Raw genomic sequence first — 20,162 nt, 5'->3', positions numbered from 1 at the left:
CCTTTGTGCAGTATCTAATCATACTTTGTTTTAAACTCATTCACAATCTTATCAAGGCTCAATAAAGAGGAATAATAAGCTGCTTTAGCCACTTTTGCTTTGTGGCCTCTAAACTTTAACTTCCCATCCATTAACACTTGCAAATCTCTGACTTTGTCAATTTCCTGGAGTATAGTTCCATCAATGTGGTATACAGCTGATAATCTTTTCACCCTCAAATTCATAACTTCACACTTTGCCACATTAAAATAATATCCATTCTCCTTTATACAGACTATTGCTCTACCCAACTTTGCATTATTGGCAAACAACTGAACAGTTCCTCTCAGATCTCTTTGTATATCATTAATTAACAGTAGCAGCTCAAGAACAGAGCACTGTGGTACCACCTTTAAATTCTTTCAAGTGGTGTCCTGCATTCATTCTCACTTCCTGCAAATTTGAGACATTGTGGACAGACTATTCAGCAACAAAGATGATCCTTTGTTGTAAGATCATCTCAGAAGGTGAAGTACTAGAAAAGTTGGTTAATGGTAAAATCCAGAAATGGGTGGATAGGAATAACTTGCCCTCTTTCTACTTCTTTGGAATCTTGGCAAACCTGAGACTAATGGATATTCTGTTTTCATTAACCACCCAAACAGCCACACGGATAAAATAGATAAAAAATATAAGTATCATATCCATGTTATTTCGATAGTATCCAAATGCTACATTTACTTCAATGGATACTTCACATCTATGTAATTATTGATGTGTATACACAAGGCCAGTATGGTAGTTAAACAACTTCCTCAAAGGCACTGCCAATTATCTTACATGTTCTCATAGCACATGGGCCAGCATACTGTCCAGTCCCACTGCTGTATTTACATTGAAATCTTTCAGTATGTTGAGCATGTCTAGTTTATTTATTGCAATTATTACATCGGCCTCTGTCTCATCAGTAACTTTGCAGTTGCTGATGCAACAGAGGATGATAAGATTCTTTCTTCTGCAAATTTACAGCTTCACTAACATCCTTTATATTTGCAACTGGGAAACGTGCTTTCTCATTAAGTATATCTCTTATCATTGAATCTCCACACAATACTTTCCCTTTTCTCCCAGTCTCTTACACTTTTATACTTTTCCCATTCACTCTTTCTCTCTCTCTCTCCTGTTGTACCACATGCCAATAGCTTCTATAGTTGCTTGAGCTCATGTTTTGTCCTGTGATGGAATCTGTGTAAGTGTGTAATTTCTTTCTGCACTGGCATCTCATCATCCACGTTATTACTTTCATCCACTTCTTTCAAACTTGCATTTGTATTTCATGCACTAACATTCACTGCTTCTCTACATTCTCCATAACATGTTCACATTCCTGCTTTATATCCTTAATATCAGTCACTTCATTCTTCTGCTCCTGACACAACTCATTTCTTGCATTTTCTCATGAAACATTTTCCAACAAACATTCTTGATCTCATACCACAAGCCGTAATGCACAAGCTCTTGGTAATGAATACATTAAATAAATACATAAGATATCTAGCCAAGGATATGGACAGAAATTATATGAAGATAATTTTTTATAACAAACAAGAGGCTGAGAATGGCTGTGCAGATAGTGTTCCACAATACACCAAGCTGTGACCCAAGTTGCTTTTAGTTTCCTGTAAATGCCAATTGTGTACTACTCATTAGGATTATGCGAAATGTAAATTTATAATGAAAATCCTTGGTGAATGGATGTACATGAATGCCCAGATTATCAGAAGTAAAGGAGTTTTTGGCATCTACCTTCAATCAGGGAGAGTAACTGTGTAATCTTGTACTGGGAGGTTGCTGACATGTGAAATTTTCAGTCAAAAAAGGTTTATGTGGAACTACAAGGCTGGTGATGACAAACTTAAGAGGCAACTTAGAGCAGTGTCATGGCATAAGAAGCTACATGGAATGTCATTAGTGCATGGGAAGCAGTCAGGGATTGTTTGAGCAAGGCAGTATCAGACTATGCATACCCAGGGTCAGGAGGATAAACTGAGTAGGGATAAAATGAATGAATAGCAATATAAAGCAGGAGCTGCAAAAAAAAAAAAAGAAAGAAAGAAAGAAATTGTAGAAGGAATATAAACAAAAATCAGCATGTTCGTGAGCAATATAAAGTACAAGCAAGAAGGATAACAAGTATGGTAAAGAAGGCCTAAACCATAATCAGATTTTGAGAGAAAAATTGGCTAAGCAGGCCAAAGTAAATCCAAGAGTTTTTTTGCTATGTAGCAAAAAAAATAATGATTATGGAAAGATAACTTTATTCAGTGCTTATGGTAGGAGAGTGAAATAAGCAGAAGAAATAGTTCAGTTACTAAGTGATCACTTTGCAAGATTATATCATCCAGGTGGTGACTTAGCAGTTACTGATATGAGAATTGAGGTAGATGAACTGGAGGTACTCAGTATGTGGAAAAATATCGACATGAATATAACAGTTTGCCTGGACGGTAAGTCAGCTCATGTGCTACAAGAATGTGCAAGTGAACTGGCAGTGCTTCTGACAGAGTTGTTTAATCTGTCTGCTCTTGCAAGGTACCAATATGAAAAGATAGTTTCATTACATAAAGATGGCTCCAAGACAGAGGTATCAAATTTCAGACCAATTAATATCTCTGGTGTAGTGGTTAAAGTACTGGAAAAATTGGTTAAAAGTAAAATTCAAGAATGGGGGATAGGAATATAATACTTTATAGGAGCATGCATGGCTTTGTAAAAGGGAGTTCCTGCCTCAGTAATTTATTCATTTTATAATAAGGTGAGAGCAGAATTGGATAAAAAAAAATGCTACACTATGATACTGCTGGACTTTGCAAATGTATTTGATAGAATACCACATGGATAATTATTGTATAAGTTGGAGCAAATGGGAATGGATGTAATGCTAGTAGCTGGGTGTGTGTAGGGGGAGGGGGACTGACAGACAGACAGACAGCAGAGAGTAGTATATGATGGGGTGGAATCAAGGCAGGTGAAGGTGGCTAGAGGAATGCCCAGGCTCTTTGTACTTTGGCCACTATTTAATTTTGCATTAATGATATAGTGGAAGATTTGAGGGGGGGGGGGAATAGTTGATAAAGGTGATGTAAATATCTTACAAGATGATTTAAATAAATTTGCAGTGTGGGCAAAAGACAATAGTTGTCATTCAATGTTGTAAAATGTAAGGTAATGCACTTCAGGATTACATACTTTATCATTGATGGTATTGTATTATAGGAAATTGTGGCTAGAAATTGGAGAGGGGGATGTGATTAGAGATTGGAAATTTGGAGGACATTGCAAGAGTTGGTAAAATAGAGAATTACTTGGATGTTGAACACATTCATAAGTAAAGATAGGGAGGTTATTATCCCTCTTTCTAAGGCTGATTGTCCACGTGTTGACAATTGTGTACAGATTTGCTCACCTGGGTTTCTTGGAGATAAGGTGGTGGAGAGGATTTGGAGACAAGTGACCAAGCTGGTGACAGGTCTCTGAAATGCTCCCTATCAGGATTGATTGAAGATGTGTAAGTAGCAGTTCAGTCGACAGGCAGACGAGAAGGGACATGATAGTAAATTATAAATTACTAAAGAAATTTCTCAATATATGTGAAGTACTAAAGAGAATGAGAGGTTACCTTGGAATTTGTGTAGTGTGTGGTTAGTAAGGGTGTGCAGACTAGGATCTTTGCTTGGAGAGTGGTGAATGAGTGAGTGAAATGGTGCTGTGGGTGGTTTTAAGCATCAAACAGTGAATAAGTTTCAGGGGATATATGAGAAGTACTGTGTTAATGGATAGTGTGATCTCCCACAAGTCTGATTACATGGAGTAACAGTATAAATAATAGCAATAATAGTTTTGAATTTAATTTTCTTATTTGTCACCAAGGTGTTTATATGTATAACTAGTGTTATTTCCCATTCTGATGCCTCATCTGTCATTTGTTGCAATCTCCATCATTTCTAGTCCTACCATTACTTTAGCTTAATCAATCAACAACCTTGGGTCAACGCTCATAGGTGTCTGATGCCATCTTGATAAGATTCTTCCACTGCATTCTCTTTTGTGCAAGATGACTCAGTTTGTGTATAGAGTTTCTGCACCATTTGACAATGTCATTGCCCCATTCTCTGTTTTGGTCTTCCTCTTTTGTTCTTTCCTTCAATCATTCCAAATAGCAACTTTTTAATTTTCTCTCATCGTTCATTCTACATATATGGCCAAATAGACGTAGTTTCCTTTTGATTATTTTCTGTATCAGGTTTTCTTTTGGTTGTATTCGCCTATAGATCTCCTCATTGTTCACTTGTTTGATCCAGCTTATCCTCAGGATCTTTCTATAGCACTTTCTCTAAAGCACAAAACTTGAATTGTACCTAAATGACAGGTGTGCTGTTCCTTACCATTGGCAAATCTGTTGGCCATAACTTTTACCAATCCTGTGCTTCCATCTATTATATTGTTACCTATCAAAACATAGGCCTAGTTAGCCAAGTGATTTGGTCGATTGGTAGAGCCTCTGCTACTAATGGCTCAGTTAAGTAAGTTTGAGCGCGGTTAGTAGTTGGAAGGGGGCCAATCGTTCGATGCTGCCGGCACACTCTCCCTCGATGAGTCTTTGGACTCCCTGGAGGTGTCAAAATAATGATAATGATAATGATTTCCAACATGCTAGGTTCGAATTTATTTCACTGTTATGGATGTTTGTGAAAGTCTTTCAGGTGATACTGTTTCAGTGCTTGGTGCAACTATCACCGTTATTGTAAGCCTGAATTATCTTGAAATAAAGTGCTGCATTGTCTCGAGAGTAGGGGTTCTAATTCTTGACTTGTAGTACAATATTTAAATTTGAATTTATTCTTTGTGACACAAAGAAATTGAATAAATAACAAGAATAAAGAATGCTAATAATAACATCATGAAATTGAGTCACAAAACTACATTTATAAACAAAAAAGCCTGCATTATGGTGATTTCTAAGAAGAATGGAACATTGCAATACCTAAATATATATTATATGCATGCATTTTATTATAACTGGAAGTAACTGTACTTCTTAATTTTCCACCATTGTGCTATCAGCCATTTTTTAATAGTTATCAATACACAAAAAAAGTTGGTAAATTGTTTTACTATGGTTATTGCATTCATTTCATTACATACTATTTCACTAACTTGGTCAGAATCAGTAATGGCATAAAAGCATTTTTTTGTAAAAAAAAAAAAAAAAAAAAAAAATGCAAAACTGAAATTTACATGAAGTAAATTTATTAGGTGTAAAATTTTTTTGCCTATGTATCAAAGGCAACTTCAGTACAACAACAACAACAACGGAACACAAAATGCAATAAAAGAACAAAGTAAGACAAACCAGAGTAGTAACATATTGCTGAAGTTCTAAGACCTCTTAATATTGCAGTGTTATGTCCTCACTTCCTTATGTTTCTTCTTACTTTGGTTATAATGTTTACTTTGTGTCTATATCATTAATAATTCCTTAATTCACCACTTTCTGTTAGAACCTTAATTATCTTTGGTACACAATAAATAACGGAAAAAACTCACGTAGAAAGATTATTTATTAGTATAATTTTCGCCTGTGTGTCACAGGCATCTTCAGAGCACATTAAGCTCAAAATTAAACACTAATTTTGAGTTTAATTTTGAGCTTAATGTACTGAAGATGCCTGTGACACACAGGCAAAAATTATACTAATAAATAATCTTTCTACGTGAGTTTTTTCCGTTATTTATTATGTACCGATATGTCTACTCACGGTTTACCTCTTTTAAAACTTAATTATCTTTCATTAACTCTTTAATGTATGCAGTCTTAACATTTACTTTGAGCCATTAACTACTATAAGAATATTGCACGTGGTTTGAGGACAAAGAGATTCCCAATAGACAATTGCAATTCCTTTGTTCCAGTGCTGGTTCTTTCTTCGGATTCAGGGAAAATTTCTATCATACTTCACCACCCTGAATCCTAGATTTTTGAACTATGAAAAATCAAAGAACCAGAAGTTAGCATAGCACACTATCTCTAATTTCTTATACTATATAAAGTAGTTCAAATCTCATTTATCTCTAACTTAGTTTGCAGTCGTAGCCTCCCTTATAAATTACCTCCCGCCGTGGTTCGATTATTTATGAGCAGTGCAATAGAAAATGAAATCAGGCAAGTCAACTATTCATTCTAAAGAAAAAATTTAATTACACTCTAGTCAGATTACATATCATGAAAAAACTTTGGCACATGTTAGCTTCAATATTAATTTCAAAGAGAGAACATAATTATCTAACCCTTCTTAATCTCTCTTAGCATGTATAAATGTCAGTACAGTTAAAACATTCTATCAAAGGTAAATCATAAGCTAAACTTCACAATACTAAAGGTTATTCATTCATGTCTCAGAGTTACACTGCCCTCTTAAACTATATCTCTAAAGTCCTTGCATAAAATCACGACCTTCTAAACTTAATGTCCAACTAAAAATTACAGTCTTTCTTCCTTTATACATTCACTAAACAGATTAAAGTTTCTACTTTACCAATTGCTGGGAAACCATTAGAACATCATGATGTAACATCACCTCCAGGTCCACTTTTCGTTCTGCTTGGTCTGCATTACCCCACTGAATGGACTGGATATATCTCCGGCAACGAAGACACGTGCTTGCCGTTCACTGGTCATCAGGCTCAGCAAGGCTTAGCTGTCTCTGCAGCAATCAGAAACTCAGCTTCACTGGGCAAATCCTTAACTGGTGATCTCCCAAGGATTCCTCAGCATTCTTCCACGATCTCTGCTGATGATCCCTCAAGGAATGGGGACAAACATCGACAAGCGAAGAGGGCGACTAAAGAAAAAGCAAGCCAAAAAGCTCTGAGCTGGCGCTGCTTCGCTTTTTAAATTTTGTGCCCAACACTTCCTTACTACGTCATTAAATTTCTCCCTCTTTGCTCACGTCACCTTACATCTCCCAGCACCTAGCGCCACAATCTCCCCTAGCATACTCTTTGGTGGGGGGGGGGGGTCGCACTCTCTCCTTCCACAGCGCATGTGTACTTGCCGTACATGTTTTGCTCCCGGCTATTGGCACTTAATCTGATTAGCCTTCTCTCAGTAATAGACAAGTATTTATACAAATTTAGCAAAGTTTAAACAATGGACTATTCACAGTAAATACATTACGACACTTTGGACAAATAAAAGGATTCTTAAATTATTAACGTTTCTGGTAATTTACAAGCAATTTTATTTTTATCTGCCTGATATATCAGTATATGCCAAAATGTAAGATGCATGTTAAGTTCTGAAGAAAATATAAATTAATATAGTTTCAGTTTCATTCAGAACTTAACAGCAGTATCCTTTCTTCCTGTCAGGAAGATTTTTACCTTCCTTTCCTCACCTAAAGACAAGCTTTCTCCACTTAGCTTTTCAGGAAAATGGGCAGTCTGGCAGATCTGCAGCTGTCTGTTGTGAGGAACATAAATCTTATATCTAATATCTTGAACTTAAGCAGTCTAGCCTTAGCAGAGTATGCCATCTCGATTAAGCATAATTCTTTGGAAGAAAACTAGACTTTTGCATAACTAGAGTCCTTGTAGAGCGATTATAGAAGTAGAGTAGAGCTATAAAGCCTTTCTATGCCAACCAAACTTAACAGATCTAATGGTCTTCCGTTAACCCCTTTATGGGAAATGTATCAATCTTATGTAAATTTCTGATTATCTTATATTATTGATTTTAATTTTTTTTAATTAGGAATTTACTGATCATCTGTGTTACTTATGCTATAATGGCACTTTTAAAATTCTTTTATTGCATTTTATTTTATGCTCCATTTTTAACATACTGAAGATGTTTTTGATATACTTATTGCAGAAAGTTTTCTTTTTAATTTAAGAAATTTAAATAAATTCTTTAATATTAAAAGAAGTGCTTGCCCAGATGTTCAAGTGAATAGCATATTATCTGCTCTCCAACAAGCTGCAGTTCAAGTCCTGCCATGGGCACAGATGTTTGCAAATGTCTAGGTGAGAAATGAATCTTATTGCCTGGTGTAGGACCACAGCCCTATGTTTTGGAGATCTGATCTGGATTAAATAAAAAAATTAAAAATGCGAAAAATTTTATGTCTAATAAATTTACTTCACATAAGCTTGTTTCTATCCTTATTTCATTTTTTTTCTTTCAACTAATCCCAAATAACTGAAGTTCAGAGAATTTTGACACTTTGATGAGATTGCACTCATCATGACTGCATTTGATGAGATTGCGCAAAACCATCAGAATTAGTGTTGGTATGGTGTCTTGTTTCTGAAAACTTACACCAGCAATAATAATATTTTCATCGTATACAGGAGTAAAGCTTGTAGTATCAGCAGATGCTAATCTGTTTTGTTTTGGTTCTGTTTAATGTATTCAATATGCACTGATTCAGTTATGAATACGTGCATGCTTTTATAATCTTCTAATCCTCCATTCAAGTTTCATATTTTTATGTAACAAAGTACATTCTTTTTTATTCATTTCACTTTATTCTAAGTGAAATGAATGCCTTGTGAAACAGGTGCCTTCGGTGTTATCAGAAATGTTGCACTTTGACAGAATCTGCAGATACTTCCCATCCAACAAAGTCAAAAATTAGGTTTCTATAATTTTCATTAAATGCAGATTCATCTGGCAGGTGTCTTATTCTACAATTTTATTGATTGGATTATAGAACTCAAGCAACAATCTTTCTTTCCTTACTCTTAGATGGTCTTGATTATACAGCTATTTTCCTTATACCAACATAACTTGAGTTTAGCAGGCACTTTTGTGCCTGCTAAATAACTCTAAAAAAGCTTTAGAAATAAACACCTGTAATCAGTGAAGTCTATAAATATCCTTCATGAAGTATGCATATTTACAAATAACTTGGAATTTTACTTTAATGCAATTCCCATTTATGAAACATTGTAAGCCTACTGTGGAGAAGCGAGTTTAATTTTTTTATGTAATCCAGATCAGATCTCTAAAACACAGGGCTGTGGTCCTACCCCAGGCAACAAGATTCATTTCTCACCTAGACATTTGCAAACATCTGTGCCCATGGCAGGATTTGAACCTAGGAGATAATATGCTATTCAGTTGAACATCTGGGTAAGCACTTCTTTTAATATTAAAGAATTTGTTTATTTAAATTTCTTAAATTAAAAAAACTTTTCACAATAACCTTTTCATCAGTGGGAGCTGCATTAAAAAATGTAAAATTCCAAGATATTCATAAATATGCATGCTCATATAGGATATTTATAAAGACTTGACTGATTACAACTGCTTATTTCTAAAGCTATTTGAGCCATTTAGCAGGCATGGGTATCCAATTATTATTCCAGCTGTTGCAAGTTTCAAGAGTTCTTTAGGTGCACCTCTTTAGAATTAGCCCACCTTATACTGTTTTACCTGAGGACAACATCTAGCTGTTCATGAAATATATCAGTAAGTTCTGTCTAGATAATCAAGTCTATCTAGCCCAGTGCTTCCCAAACTGTGCCCCGTCAGTTTTGTTGTGTGGGGGAGGGCTTTAATTAATGAAAACAAATTTAAAATGTTTTAAGACTAAGTGTGCCATGTCAAATGTGTATGTAAGATGCTAAAAATGTAATATTTTCATTTGATTTTTGCAATATTCGCTGTGTATGTTTTATATTGAATATAAATACAGTAAATATTATAATATGTCTGTGTTAAGATTTTTTTTTCGATGGGGGCCAAGAAATATTTTAATTTTTTTAAAGGGGCCTTTACATCCACAAGTTTGGGAAGCACTGATCTAGCCAACATGCTGTGGATTTATTGCCACCACCACCACCCTGATTCTTGGAAGCCTGAAAAACATTTCCATGTTTGGTCTCTAGAGCAGTCTCTGGATTATCTAACAGTCAGCCCATTCTTGATACCAATGGATTATAGGTCTGTAGCCTTTAATGGGTGTTCACAATTAAAAAGTCTTGACATGCCATTCCACAATTTGTTAAGACTTAAGAAATGAAAGCATTCATTCAAGTGTGGTTATGCTGCATTAAGGCTTTAATTGTGAACACCCATTAAAGGTTCCTTCCAAATTTTTCCGTTTTGGTGCTTCCTATTTACTACAGTATGTAGTTGTACCAGAAGCAACACTACCACTGTTTCAGTTTTTTTTACTGAAGCCTTGTCATTGTGCTTAACTTGCAGATGCAGTGTATGATTGGAAGAATTGTTGTAGCAGGAAATGATGCTTTTATTGTATAAGGAATAAAAAAAAAAAAAAATTCGAAACACTGAGCTATTGGATTGCATTATCAGTAGTTGCAATGCAGAGTCTACAATGTACCAAACAGATATAGCTGAATATGCAAATGTGCTCCTGACATTCCCTAGGAATGTGTATAAAGGCAAACAGAAGCCTGAAGCAGTTTATTGCAAGTTAGAATAGAATCTGAGAGGACCTCATTGACTTTGAAAGGGGTGTGATTGTTTCAGCCAGGCTGGCAGGGACATCTGTGACTAGAACAGCTGAAATTGCACATGTTAATCGAGGAACAGTCTAAGGTTATGCCAGCATGGAAGTCGACAGAACGAACATTATCAGTGAATGCAATAATGGATGAAAGTGCTTACTAAAAGAGAGGGATGTTCAAGCATTAATGTGCTGCATCATGAAAAATAGGCAGGCTGCTGCTGAGTAATTGTATGAAAAATAAATTCAACACCAGTCATGAGAAAACCATTTCAACAAAAACTCTGCACTGAGAACTACAGAGTTGAAAATCACTATTGTGTTGCCTTACACAAGCCTTTAATCACTCCTGTCAACATACTTCATTGTATTCAGTGGTGCTAAGATTTAGAGGCGGTGGACTATACAACAGTGGAGTGATGTGATATGGTCCAATGAATCCACTTTTTGCTGCAAATGGAATATTTGTGTGGCATCAGCTGAAGGAAGCTTATCAGCCAGAGTGCTTGTTTCCAACTGTGAAAGGTTTTGGTGGTTCTGTACTGATCTGGGGGCACATTCTCATGGCATGGTTTGGGTCCACTTTTTGTATTGGAAAGCAAAGTGGATACTGCACGTTATCTTTCAGTCATAAGTAATCATCTTCATCCTATGTTGACACATTTTTCTCCTGCTCAGCCAGACACATTTTAACAGGATAATGCTCTCATTCATTGAGCAAATGTGGTCACTCGGTGGTTTGGAGAACATGAAGTCTCCTGTCTGCCATGGTCATCCCAATTGCCAGACTTAAATCCTATAGAACATTTATAGGACATTTTGCAGCGAGCTCTCAGGCAATGTTTCCCACCTCCAAAGAACAAAGGCAAATTGATTTGGTTTCTGTTGGATGACTGGTGTAAAATTCCTCCTATTGAGTTCCAAGCATTGAAAGTCTCACCCTTGAATAATATGGGCTGTACTAGATGCCCACAGCAGACAAATGCCATATTAATTGAACCATGTCACTGTTTCCATTTTTTTTTTTTTTTTTTTGTCCATTACCTATATATTCACCATATTCATACATCTTTCACACACCAATGATTTCACTAATTGTCAGTTGATATTGATAAACTTAACTTTATGGAGAGATCACAAGGGAGATTATAGCAGGAACTATATGATTTATTCAGATATCATCATAGCTTTTGATAGTGTTCCACATGTGAACCTGCTGATTAAGGTGCATCATTTTGGTATTGATTGTTTATGGCGGGGGAGTCATAAGGAGTGGTTAATTCAAGGAATTGTTTGATTGATTCAATTTCAGGATCTTGGTTATTTAGCATATTGGTTCATGTTAAATGTAAAATTACTGACATAAGATGGGTAGAGTAGTTAATTGTTAATATGAATAATTCAGTACTTCAGAATGATCTTAAGATGAAGTCTTAAGGTCATTTAAATTTTATTTATAATTTAATTTTGAATCATACATAATTTTTATAATTGCTAAATAAAGACGTAAAACATTAAGACAATTTCTTTGGGGAAGGAGCACCAACCAAAAGTCTGAATCAGCTATATATTTTTAAATTTATTTTTAGGATGTACTAGTGCTGGAGCTCATTTTAATCCACATGGCAAAGAGCATGGTGCCCCAGAAGATAAAAATAGGTATGTGAATTAATTAGTCTCAGATAGCAGCACCTATAAACTTGTGAAATATAACCCTACTAGTTGGATAGAAAACAGTAGAATTATTTAAATCGGTCACATCCTGGCCTACAGTTAAAAAAAAAAAAAAAAAATACTGTATTATGTTCATTCACTGAGAATTTATGATTTGCCTAAGATTCACAAGCAGATCGTACTACTTTGGCTGATAGTTGAAGGTATTGATAGTCCCAATTATCATCTAGCCAAGAAACTAGCTTCAACACTCAAGGAGTTGGTAGGCTTATTCTCCCTCCTATATAAAAAACACAACCCTCTATGAGCATTAGTCAATTTTCATGTCTCTGCCCTTTTCACAAAAAAGTCCCAATTAATAACGCAATTCTTCTTTTACAGGACTAATTCCCACCCATTATCACAGTGTAAACGTATCTTCTGTTGTTACTTTATGTTCCTTTTATACTATAATTACACTTTTACTCTTTACCTTAGAGTACTACAGGTTATCTAATTTCTAATACCTTGGGAACCTTGGAAAATTTATTTAATGTTACGACTGCACCACCAAGATTCCCCTTTATGGGTATTAAATATAATTAAGATTACCTGCAGAACCTCTCTAGATCTATCTTAAGCTTTATGGACAGTCGTGGTTACTCTTATTTACCTTCGCTCACAGGTTCATATTTATTTAGAAACAGTGCATTGGATTAAGGATCAGTAAATACACATTCTTTAACATGACAAACATATTTATTAAACTATGATGCAATTATACAGTTTCTTAAATGAATTGGCTCTTTCAAAAAATTAAAACCTAAGAATTATATCTCAATAATTGTACATGCATTAAAACATGCAGCAATACTATCATACAGAAATCTATGTTCTCGTTCCAATACTAATTTGTTCATGCAATATATACTTCAGTTAACAAGTTTCTCATATCTAAATTATACAAATTAATCTTCAGCTTCTTAGTCCAGAACAAACGGTCACAATTAAACTTTGTAAGTGTCCCATGGACTATCAGTCTATCTTCCATAATGTTAAACAAACACAAAATTTTACTTGCAGTTCTTCTCTGACACATATCTTGACTGGCTCATTTATTTCTTTACTGGTTCCACTGACTGCTTTTCCGTCGTGGGCCTCAACACTTGTACCGGCTTCTTTCCTTTAGCGGCGTCGCATCGTGGAGGGCTCCTGGGGCTTGATGCATATTACACCTATGCTTTCTAGGTCAGCTTTCGGTGTCTGATGCACATGGCAGATTATCTTACTGGTAAGGCATGCTGCTCTGACTTCTCCTCGATACCTTCCGGCTTCTCTCCGAACTTCTAACAGACCCACGTCCGCGATGGTGGATCGAGACCCCACGAGAGGAAACTGCCTTCTTTCCTCGTTTCTGCCTCTCCTGGAGTTTTTCCTGATCCTTTCTTATACTTCTAATATTTCTAAGAACCCCTAATATTCCTGCGAAAAAGGGGATGTGACCTTCAAAGTTGTTGATTACTTCTGTTTCCCACAGAACACACAAAAACAATCTTATTTACCAAACACGGGACATCCTTAGATGTTTGCTGCCTTTTGTTGCACTGTCCTTAAGACTTGCATTTGGTTAAGTTCGAACACAATTGAAAGCACTTTACATTGTACAAACAAAGCTTCTAAGCTATTTCTTAAAAATTGGAACCACATCAAATGCCAGGCCGCTTTCTAAGGCATTGGATTATTACCCTTGAATTGTACAGCTTAACATTCATGCAGTTTTAGCATATACTTGCATGGGTTTTTTTTACCAATCACAAAATTATTACAACTACAGAGTTAATATATACTGTATATACAAAATTCATAACAAAAATTTACAATCAGTATTAAATTACAATATCCTTCTTTATACAATATTTGTGACTTCTGTAAAAGTCGATGCAAAGTTAAGAAAAAAAAATTTCTATTGCACCGAATTTTACAACGGTGTTCTTTGTCCATGTGCTACATTCTGGTTATTTTGTGTGGCAAAATTCTTCACATGACTTGCACCTAAATAAACTAGATTACAATAAAACTGTAGCCATTCCATACATTGAAGGGGTATCAGATATCTACCCCCCCCCCCCCCAGTTGCTAACTTCCATATGGAAACTTAAGCAGCAGACTCTGGATTCCTTTACTTTAAAATCCAAAGTCTGGCTTAGGTATGCTGATATTTTTATTATCTGGCCCCATGGTCACCAGACATTAGGCACTTTCCTCAGCCATCTAAAACAACACAAATGCATAGTTGAATTGAAAGTCAAAACACACTTCCATTTCTTGATACACTTGTCAAACGTCTTCCCTTTATTTTTTCCTTCACTATTTACCATAAGCCAACACATGCTGGCCAATATATACACACAAACTCTTATCACCACCTATAACAAAAACTAGGTGTCATTAAGCACTAAAAAAACACGGCTTTTAAAGATCTGCTCTAATGAGCAAGCATTTAAACACGAATTAAAAATTATTAATAATACCTTTGTAAAGAAATGGGTACAGAAAAATGCTATAAGCAAAATTCTTCACATGACTTGCACCTAATAATAAAAATAAACTAGATTACAATAAAACTGTAGCCATTCCATACATTGAAGGGGTATCAGATAAACAGAATTCTACAGAAATACAACCAAATACCACCTTTGCAATTTGAAATGCCACCTTTCAAATCTCCTGCCAAATTAAAGAACTTATTCAACTCCTCTTCCACTTCCTCCACTGGCCTACCCTATACTCATTCTATCTGTAATTTGCCTTATATAAGTGAAATTGGACACTCTATTCTTATCAGAAAAATGGAACATAAATGACACATTAAATTTATTAATGGTAAATCTGGCCTTTTCTGATCATGCCCTGAATACTCTACACAGAATTGATTGGAAAGGCATTTGTTCATTACATCACACCAAAACGTGGTATAAACACAAATTTGAAGAGGCCTGTGAAATTCTTATAAACCGCCCTTAATCTTAACAATAATGATTTAAAAAATACCAAGAATATGGATAGCTGATGTTTTACCCACATACATGTTTATTTAAATTATAATTAGAGCTGTTAATCCAGGACCTTTCTGTATTAATATGAATTTGGTGTCGGCCATGTTATAAATAGGATATAGCTGTGATGTAGATTTTTTTTTTTCCACTAGTGGTCAGCCCAGTAGAATAACAGTTGATCAAATTGTCTCTTTGGCATACTGTTTGAAATGTAATATAGCTTGTTTCTACACAGAAAAGAAATGTAATATTTCTTTTCTGTGTAGGGACCTAAAAGCATTGAGCATCTACAGCCAACTTTGACATAATAGGGTGGTTCATCCTTGTTCCTGTAGTCTGCTCTGCTCTGTTGTATTTGATTGGCTAACTTATTTGTGCCTTTAAAAAAAAAAAAAAAAAAACTAACAGAAATCGTGTTTGAATGTAGATCTCCTTGAGAAAAGCAATTTTGCTACAGAGCCTATATATTAATACTCATGCTGATTACTGCTGTTAATCATGTTTACTAGATAAACCATCATCACTTCTTATATTTCATTCTTCTAAAGCACTTCTTACTGCATTAATTCATCTGGATCTTTCTTTTTTCTTGGTGTTTCCTGGCATCAGACACCTCTTTTTTTTGTTAGCCTTTACTTTTCCCATTCTGTCTGACCATATCACTGCAATTAACTTTGCACATACATTCCTGAATGCAGACAGTGTCAGGTTACTTTGTAATATCTCCAATTTTCACGATTCTTCAATTGCTATTTGTTCAGATTTTCTTAGAACTTGTGTCTATGGTCTCTAGTCTTGGCTAACTGTTTTGTTTCTCAGTCAGATCCATAAGTTAAAATGGGTTTCAATACTGTATACTGTTAGTTTGGTATTTTGGCTAATTTTCATTTTATTCCATAAAAGTTTATTCAGTTCAGTTGGCTATGCACTATACGTGCAGTGCCTAAATAGCTGAAATATTTTACTATTTCTGTAGCTTCTCCTGTACCACAAGCATAGGTATGTTGACATTTTGTTTTTCTTTGGAATGGTTCTTCTCCTGATTTAGAATGTTTCATATCCAAATTGCCCTTTTGAATCTGTTTTTTTTTTTTTTTTTTTTGCCAACCCAAGACAGTAATCTATATTTCACTTTTTGGAAGAATAGTCATGGAAGCTATTATTCATATAGAATTGCATCATCTTAGTCAAAAAAAATCATTAATACATTATACCCATATTTTTTTCTAGATTACTTACTACATAAAGGACTGCATTACATTAAATCAATTTTCAGAAGTTACAGATGGTTGATGAAGCCTTCATTTAACAAAGCTTTCAATAGCTACAGAATTCCTGTCTCTTCCTCAAGAAAAAAATTACTTATATCCACTGCTTTATGTGAAAGGAGCATCAGAACATATTGTGAAAATTTTAAAGCCACTCAACATCTGTGGCATTTGTCCTGTCAAGTTTTCATCTTTCTTCACTTAGTTTTACCAGATGTTTACCAGATTCCTCTGTGATTGCTCGAATTATTATGAACAATCTGGGAGATCTGCCTTTGTCTGTCATAAAGAATATGTTTTACATAAAGTATTTTGAGCCTGAACAACCTAACATTGCTGAATATGTACAGTCCCTCTGGAATAAGACTAAAATCTTCATAAGAGCAAATTTCTTATGTAAAATCTTTATAAGGAAACTTGTTAACCTTCGTTGTCTAAACTTAGATCTGATTAAATTTCTCTTTTTATGGGAGATGATACATTTTCAGTCTAAGTTTTTCTAAAATTATATATTTGTTATTTATAACAAATATATAATTTTAGGAATTTATAATATTAGGAATTTAGCCATTCTGTTACTTTATGGCTATTGTTGGCACTTTTTAAGAATCTTTTTTGAAGATGCATTTGATGCTTAGATGAAAAAAATATTACTGTTAAAGATCCAGTTACTTTCTGTGAGTTTTCTGTTTATTTTTAATTAGATTAGCTCAACCTCTCAAAGAAAGGCTTAGAAAAAGTTTGTTAACAACTAGAATTGATGTATAGTAATGAAATGCCACATATTAAACATGCATGGGGAACAAAAAGCATTAGTGGTAACAACAGGTAGTTCCTTCCTGATATATTTTTTTCTAGAAAAAACAAAGTGGAAATTTGAAATTCTTTTGCTGAATTAAGATTGGCAAACTGCTTATGCAAGTAAGGTATTTGATTAAAATCACAATGGGTTTTTAAATTAACCATGAAATTTTTGCTCTCTTGATTGAAAGTTAAACAATATTGAAGTTTTAGTTAAGATAAAAAGCCAAATGGCTAGTTTTCTGGCACCTTAATATAGAAAATAAGGGGATAAACATCCTTTGTTGTTTTATAGCCAGTAAGCGAAACTAAAGATCGATAACTACGATCTATAAGTTTCATGCCGAAAAAACTATCGGCAAAGGCAATTCGAAGTAAAGGTTGAGCAAGCTCCCTCACTATTCTTACATCTCCTAGGAGCTGTTTTACATTATGAGAAAATATCAAGAATAGTGAGGAAGCTTGCTCCACCTTTACTTCGAATTGCCTTCGCCGATAGTTTTTTGGCATGAAACTTATAGATCGTAGATAGTTTTTCGGCATGAAACTTATAGATCGTAGTTATCGATCTTTAGTTTCGCTTACTGGCTATAAAACAACAAAGGATGTTTATCCCCTTATTTTCAATATTGAAGTTTATAAAGAAAGCAGTGAAGTAAAATCCATTTGTTTACAATTGATACATTTTCCTACTTTTTTTTCCTCCCCTTCTGGGGGGGGAATTCAAAAAATGTATGCATAAATTATGAATATAAACAAATTAAAATATATTTGATCACCAACATACTTTCTTAGAAGAAAATGGATTATTTTATTCTTTTATTTTTGCAAGATTTATTTCTACAACCAAGATTTTTTTTTTCCCCTTAGATGATTCTGATCATATTGTACTTTAGCTTTTGAATCAAAGGACTTATTCTTTTTTTTTTTTTTTTTCTGTATTTTTCTCTCTTTTTTTTTGTACAGACATGTGGGAGATCTGGGAAATGTAGAGGCTGGCGATGATGGAATTGCAAGTGTGAAAATATCAGATAAAATGATTTCCCTTATTGGTCCTCTCTCCATTGTTGGCCGTTCCATGGTTGTAAGTAGCCAGGATGTTTTCTTTTGTGTTATAATTCATAATTAAATGTGATACATTGACATTTAATAAATTAGAAACACAAAACTTAATTATTTTTAGTATATGATGTTTCATCTCTGACACTTAACTGAAAGAGAAACTAAGAGCTAAGTTTGGTTGTATGTTGATTGGTCTTGGCTGTAAATAGACAGGTTTTTTTATTGGCACAAGAACAGCTAAGGTCATGCTGCACCAAAATAAAGGTTACAGAAAAATAAGTACATATGACTAGATATAATAGAAAACATTTCAACTACCATAAACTTCAGCAGTTGTCTTTGAGTTAGGTAAGTTGATGGTACAGTAAACAAATTGAAGATTCTACTATCAGCTAGTAATTTATTGATAGCAGCATCTTTGAAGTATATTTGAAAGTTATGTTCTGGCATTATGATGGATTCGGTTTACCAACTCTCATTGGGATGGTGTCCTTCAATTGTGTGGTCTACAAAAGCATGTAATATGAAGATACATGAACATTCAACATAAATGTTACAATTTTGGTTGCTTTTCTTTCTAGTTAGCCAAAAATAATAATATTTTCTAAGCATAATAGGAAAAGAACATGTTTGGGAAATAGAAAGGGGGGATATGCAACTTATGAGGCATCAGGAACCATTTGGACATTGTTTAACATACCATATTTTTTCTATGGTATCTTTTGGTATGTAGTATTGAGATGGGTCTAAGGTCTGTTTTGTTCATTTAGAGTAACAGGCTTTATTCATGTGCTCAACATTTAAGCAGAAGAATGGTGGTGGCCAGTTTGGAGCATTGGTCATAAATCCATATAAAAGATGTGATTGGCGATGCAGAAACACATGAGAAAGTGATCAGGAGTTCTTGGATAAGTTGGTTTTTGGAGGTTTGGCTTTAGTCAGAACACCGACGTAAGACTGGATGTAGTCGGTGTTCTGACTAAAGCCAAACCTCCAAAAACGAATATGCAGCCCTACAAGAATTGAAAAACAACAAAAAAAATAGTAATCACCAAAGCTGATAAGGGAAGCGCCACTGTGGTACTCAATCAGAAAGACTACAAAGGTAAGCTAAATGCTTTAGTACTAGACTGTACTACTTACCTCCCCATTGAATACAATCCTACCAGCTCTCAGATTAGAACTCTCCACAGACTCCTTAAGAAAGTCACTTCTTGGCCTGTGGAAGTCACCAACAAACTTAAACCTTATAATTCTAGACCTCCCCCCCCCCCCCCCCAATTATATGTACTCCCAAAAATACATAAACAAAATGTGCCATTGCGTCCCATAGTGGATGGCATTGATTCCCCCACATATAAATTAGCCAAACATTGAGCCAAAACGCTCGCACACTACACTGGCAACACACCATCACACATAAAAAAAAAAAAACTCGGCCCACTTTAAAGCCAGTATAGAAAACCTCACACTCCAACACACTGACATAATGGTCAGTTTTGACATCTCCTCCCTATTCACTAATGTCCCACTCAAAGAAACCCTTGAGCTCATCCAAGCCAAGTTTCCTCCCGATATCTCAGCCCTATTTCAGTTCACAATGAACTCGGGCTATTTCGTTTGGCAAGGAAAGTTCTACAAACAGATAGAGGGGACAGCCATGGGTTCACCACTTTCCCCACCCTTGGCCAATTTCTTTATGGAGACATTTGAAGAGAAAGCCTTAAACTCCGCCCCACAAAAACCCACTATTTGGCTTTGTTATGTGGATGATGTGTTTGCTGTTTGGCCACATGGCTCAGACG

At 35.0% G+C, this 20,162-nt stretch overlaps 1 protein-coding gene across 1 annotated transcript in view; it reads left to right on the top strand.

Moving 5' to 3' along the window:
- Sod1 (Superoxide dismutase 1) overlaps positions 1–20,162 on the top strand; it is a 46,003-nt gene that overhangs the window by 17,390 nt on the left and 8,451 nt on the right. Inside the window, exons 3-4 of the mRNA XM_090404190.1 lie at positions 12,107–12,176; positions 18,262–18,379. Coding sequence (XP_090260316.1) covers positions 12,107–12,176; positions 18,262–18,379 — 188 coding nt within the window. The remainder of the gene's footprint in view (positions 1–12,106; positions 12,177–18,261; positions 18,380–20,162) is intronic.

This window comes from Typopeltis vanoorti, chromosome 14 (genome assembly GCF_054136105.1).
Source record: "Typopeltis vanoorti isolate ZY-2024b chromosome 14, IOZ_Tvanoo_1.0, whole genome shotgun sequence".
Classification (NCBI taxonomy): Eukaryota; Metazoa; Arthropoda; class Arachnida; order Uropygi; family Thelyphonidae; genus Typopeltis; species Typopeltis vanoorti.
Note: the sequence above shows the minus strand (reverse complement) of the source record. Positions and strands in the feature narration are given on the sequence as shown.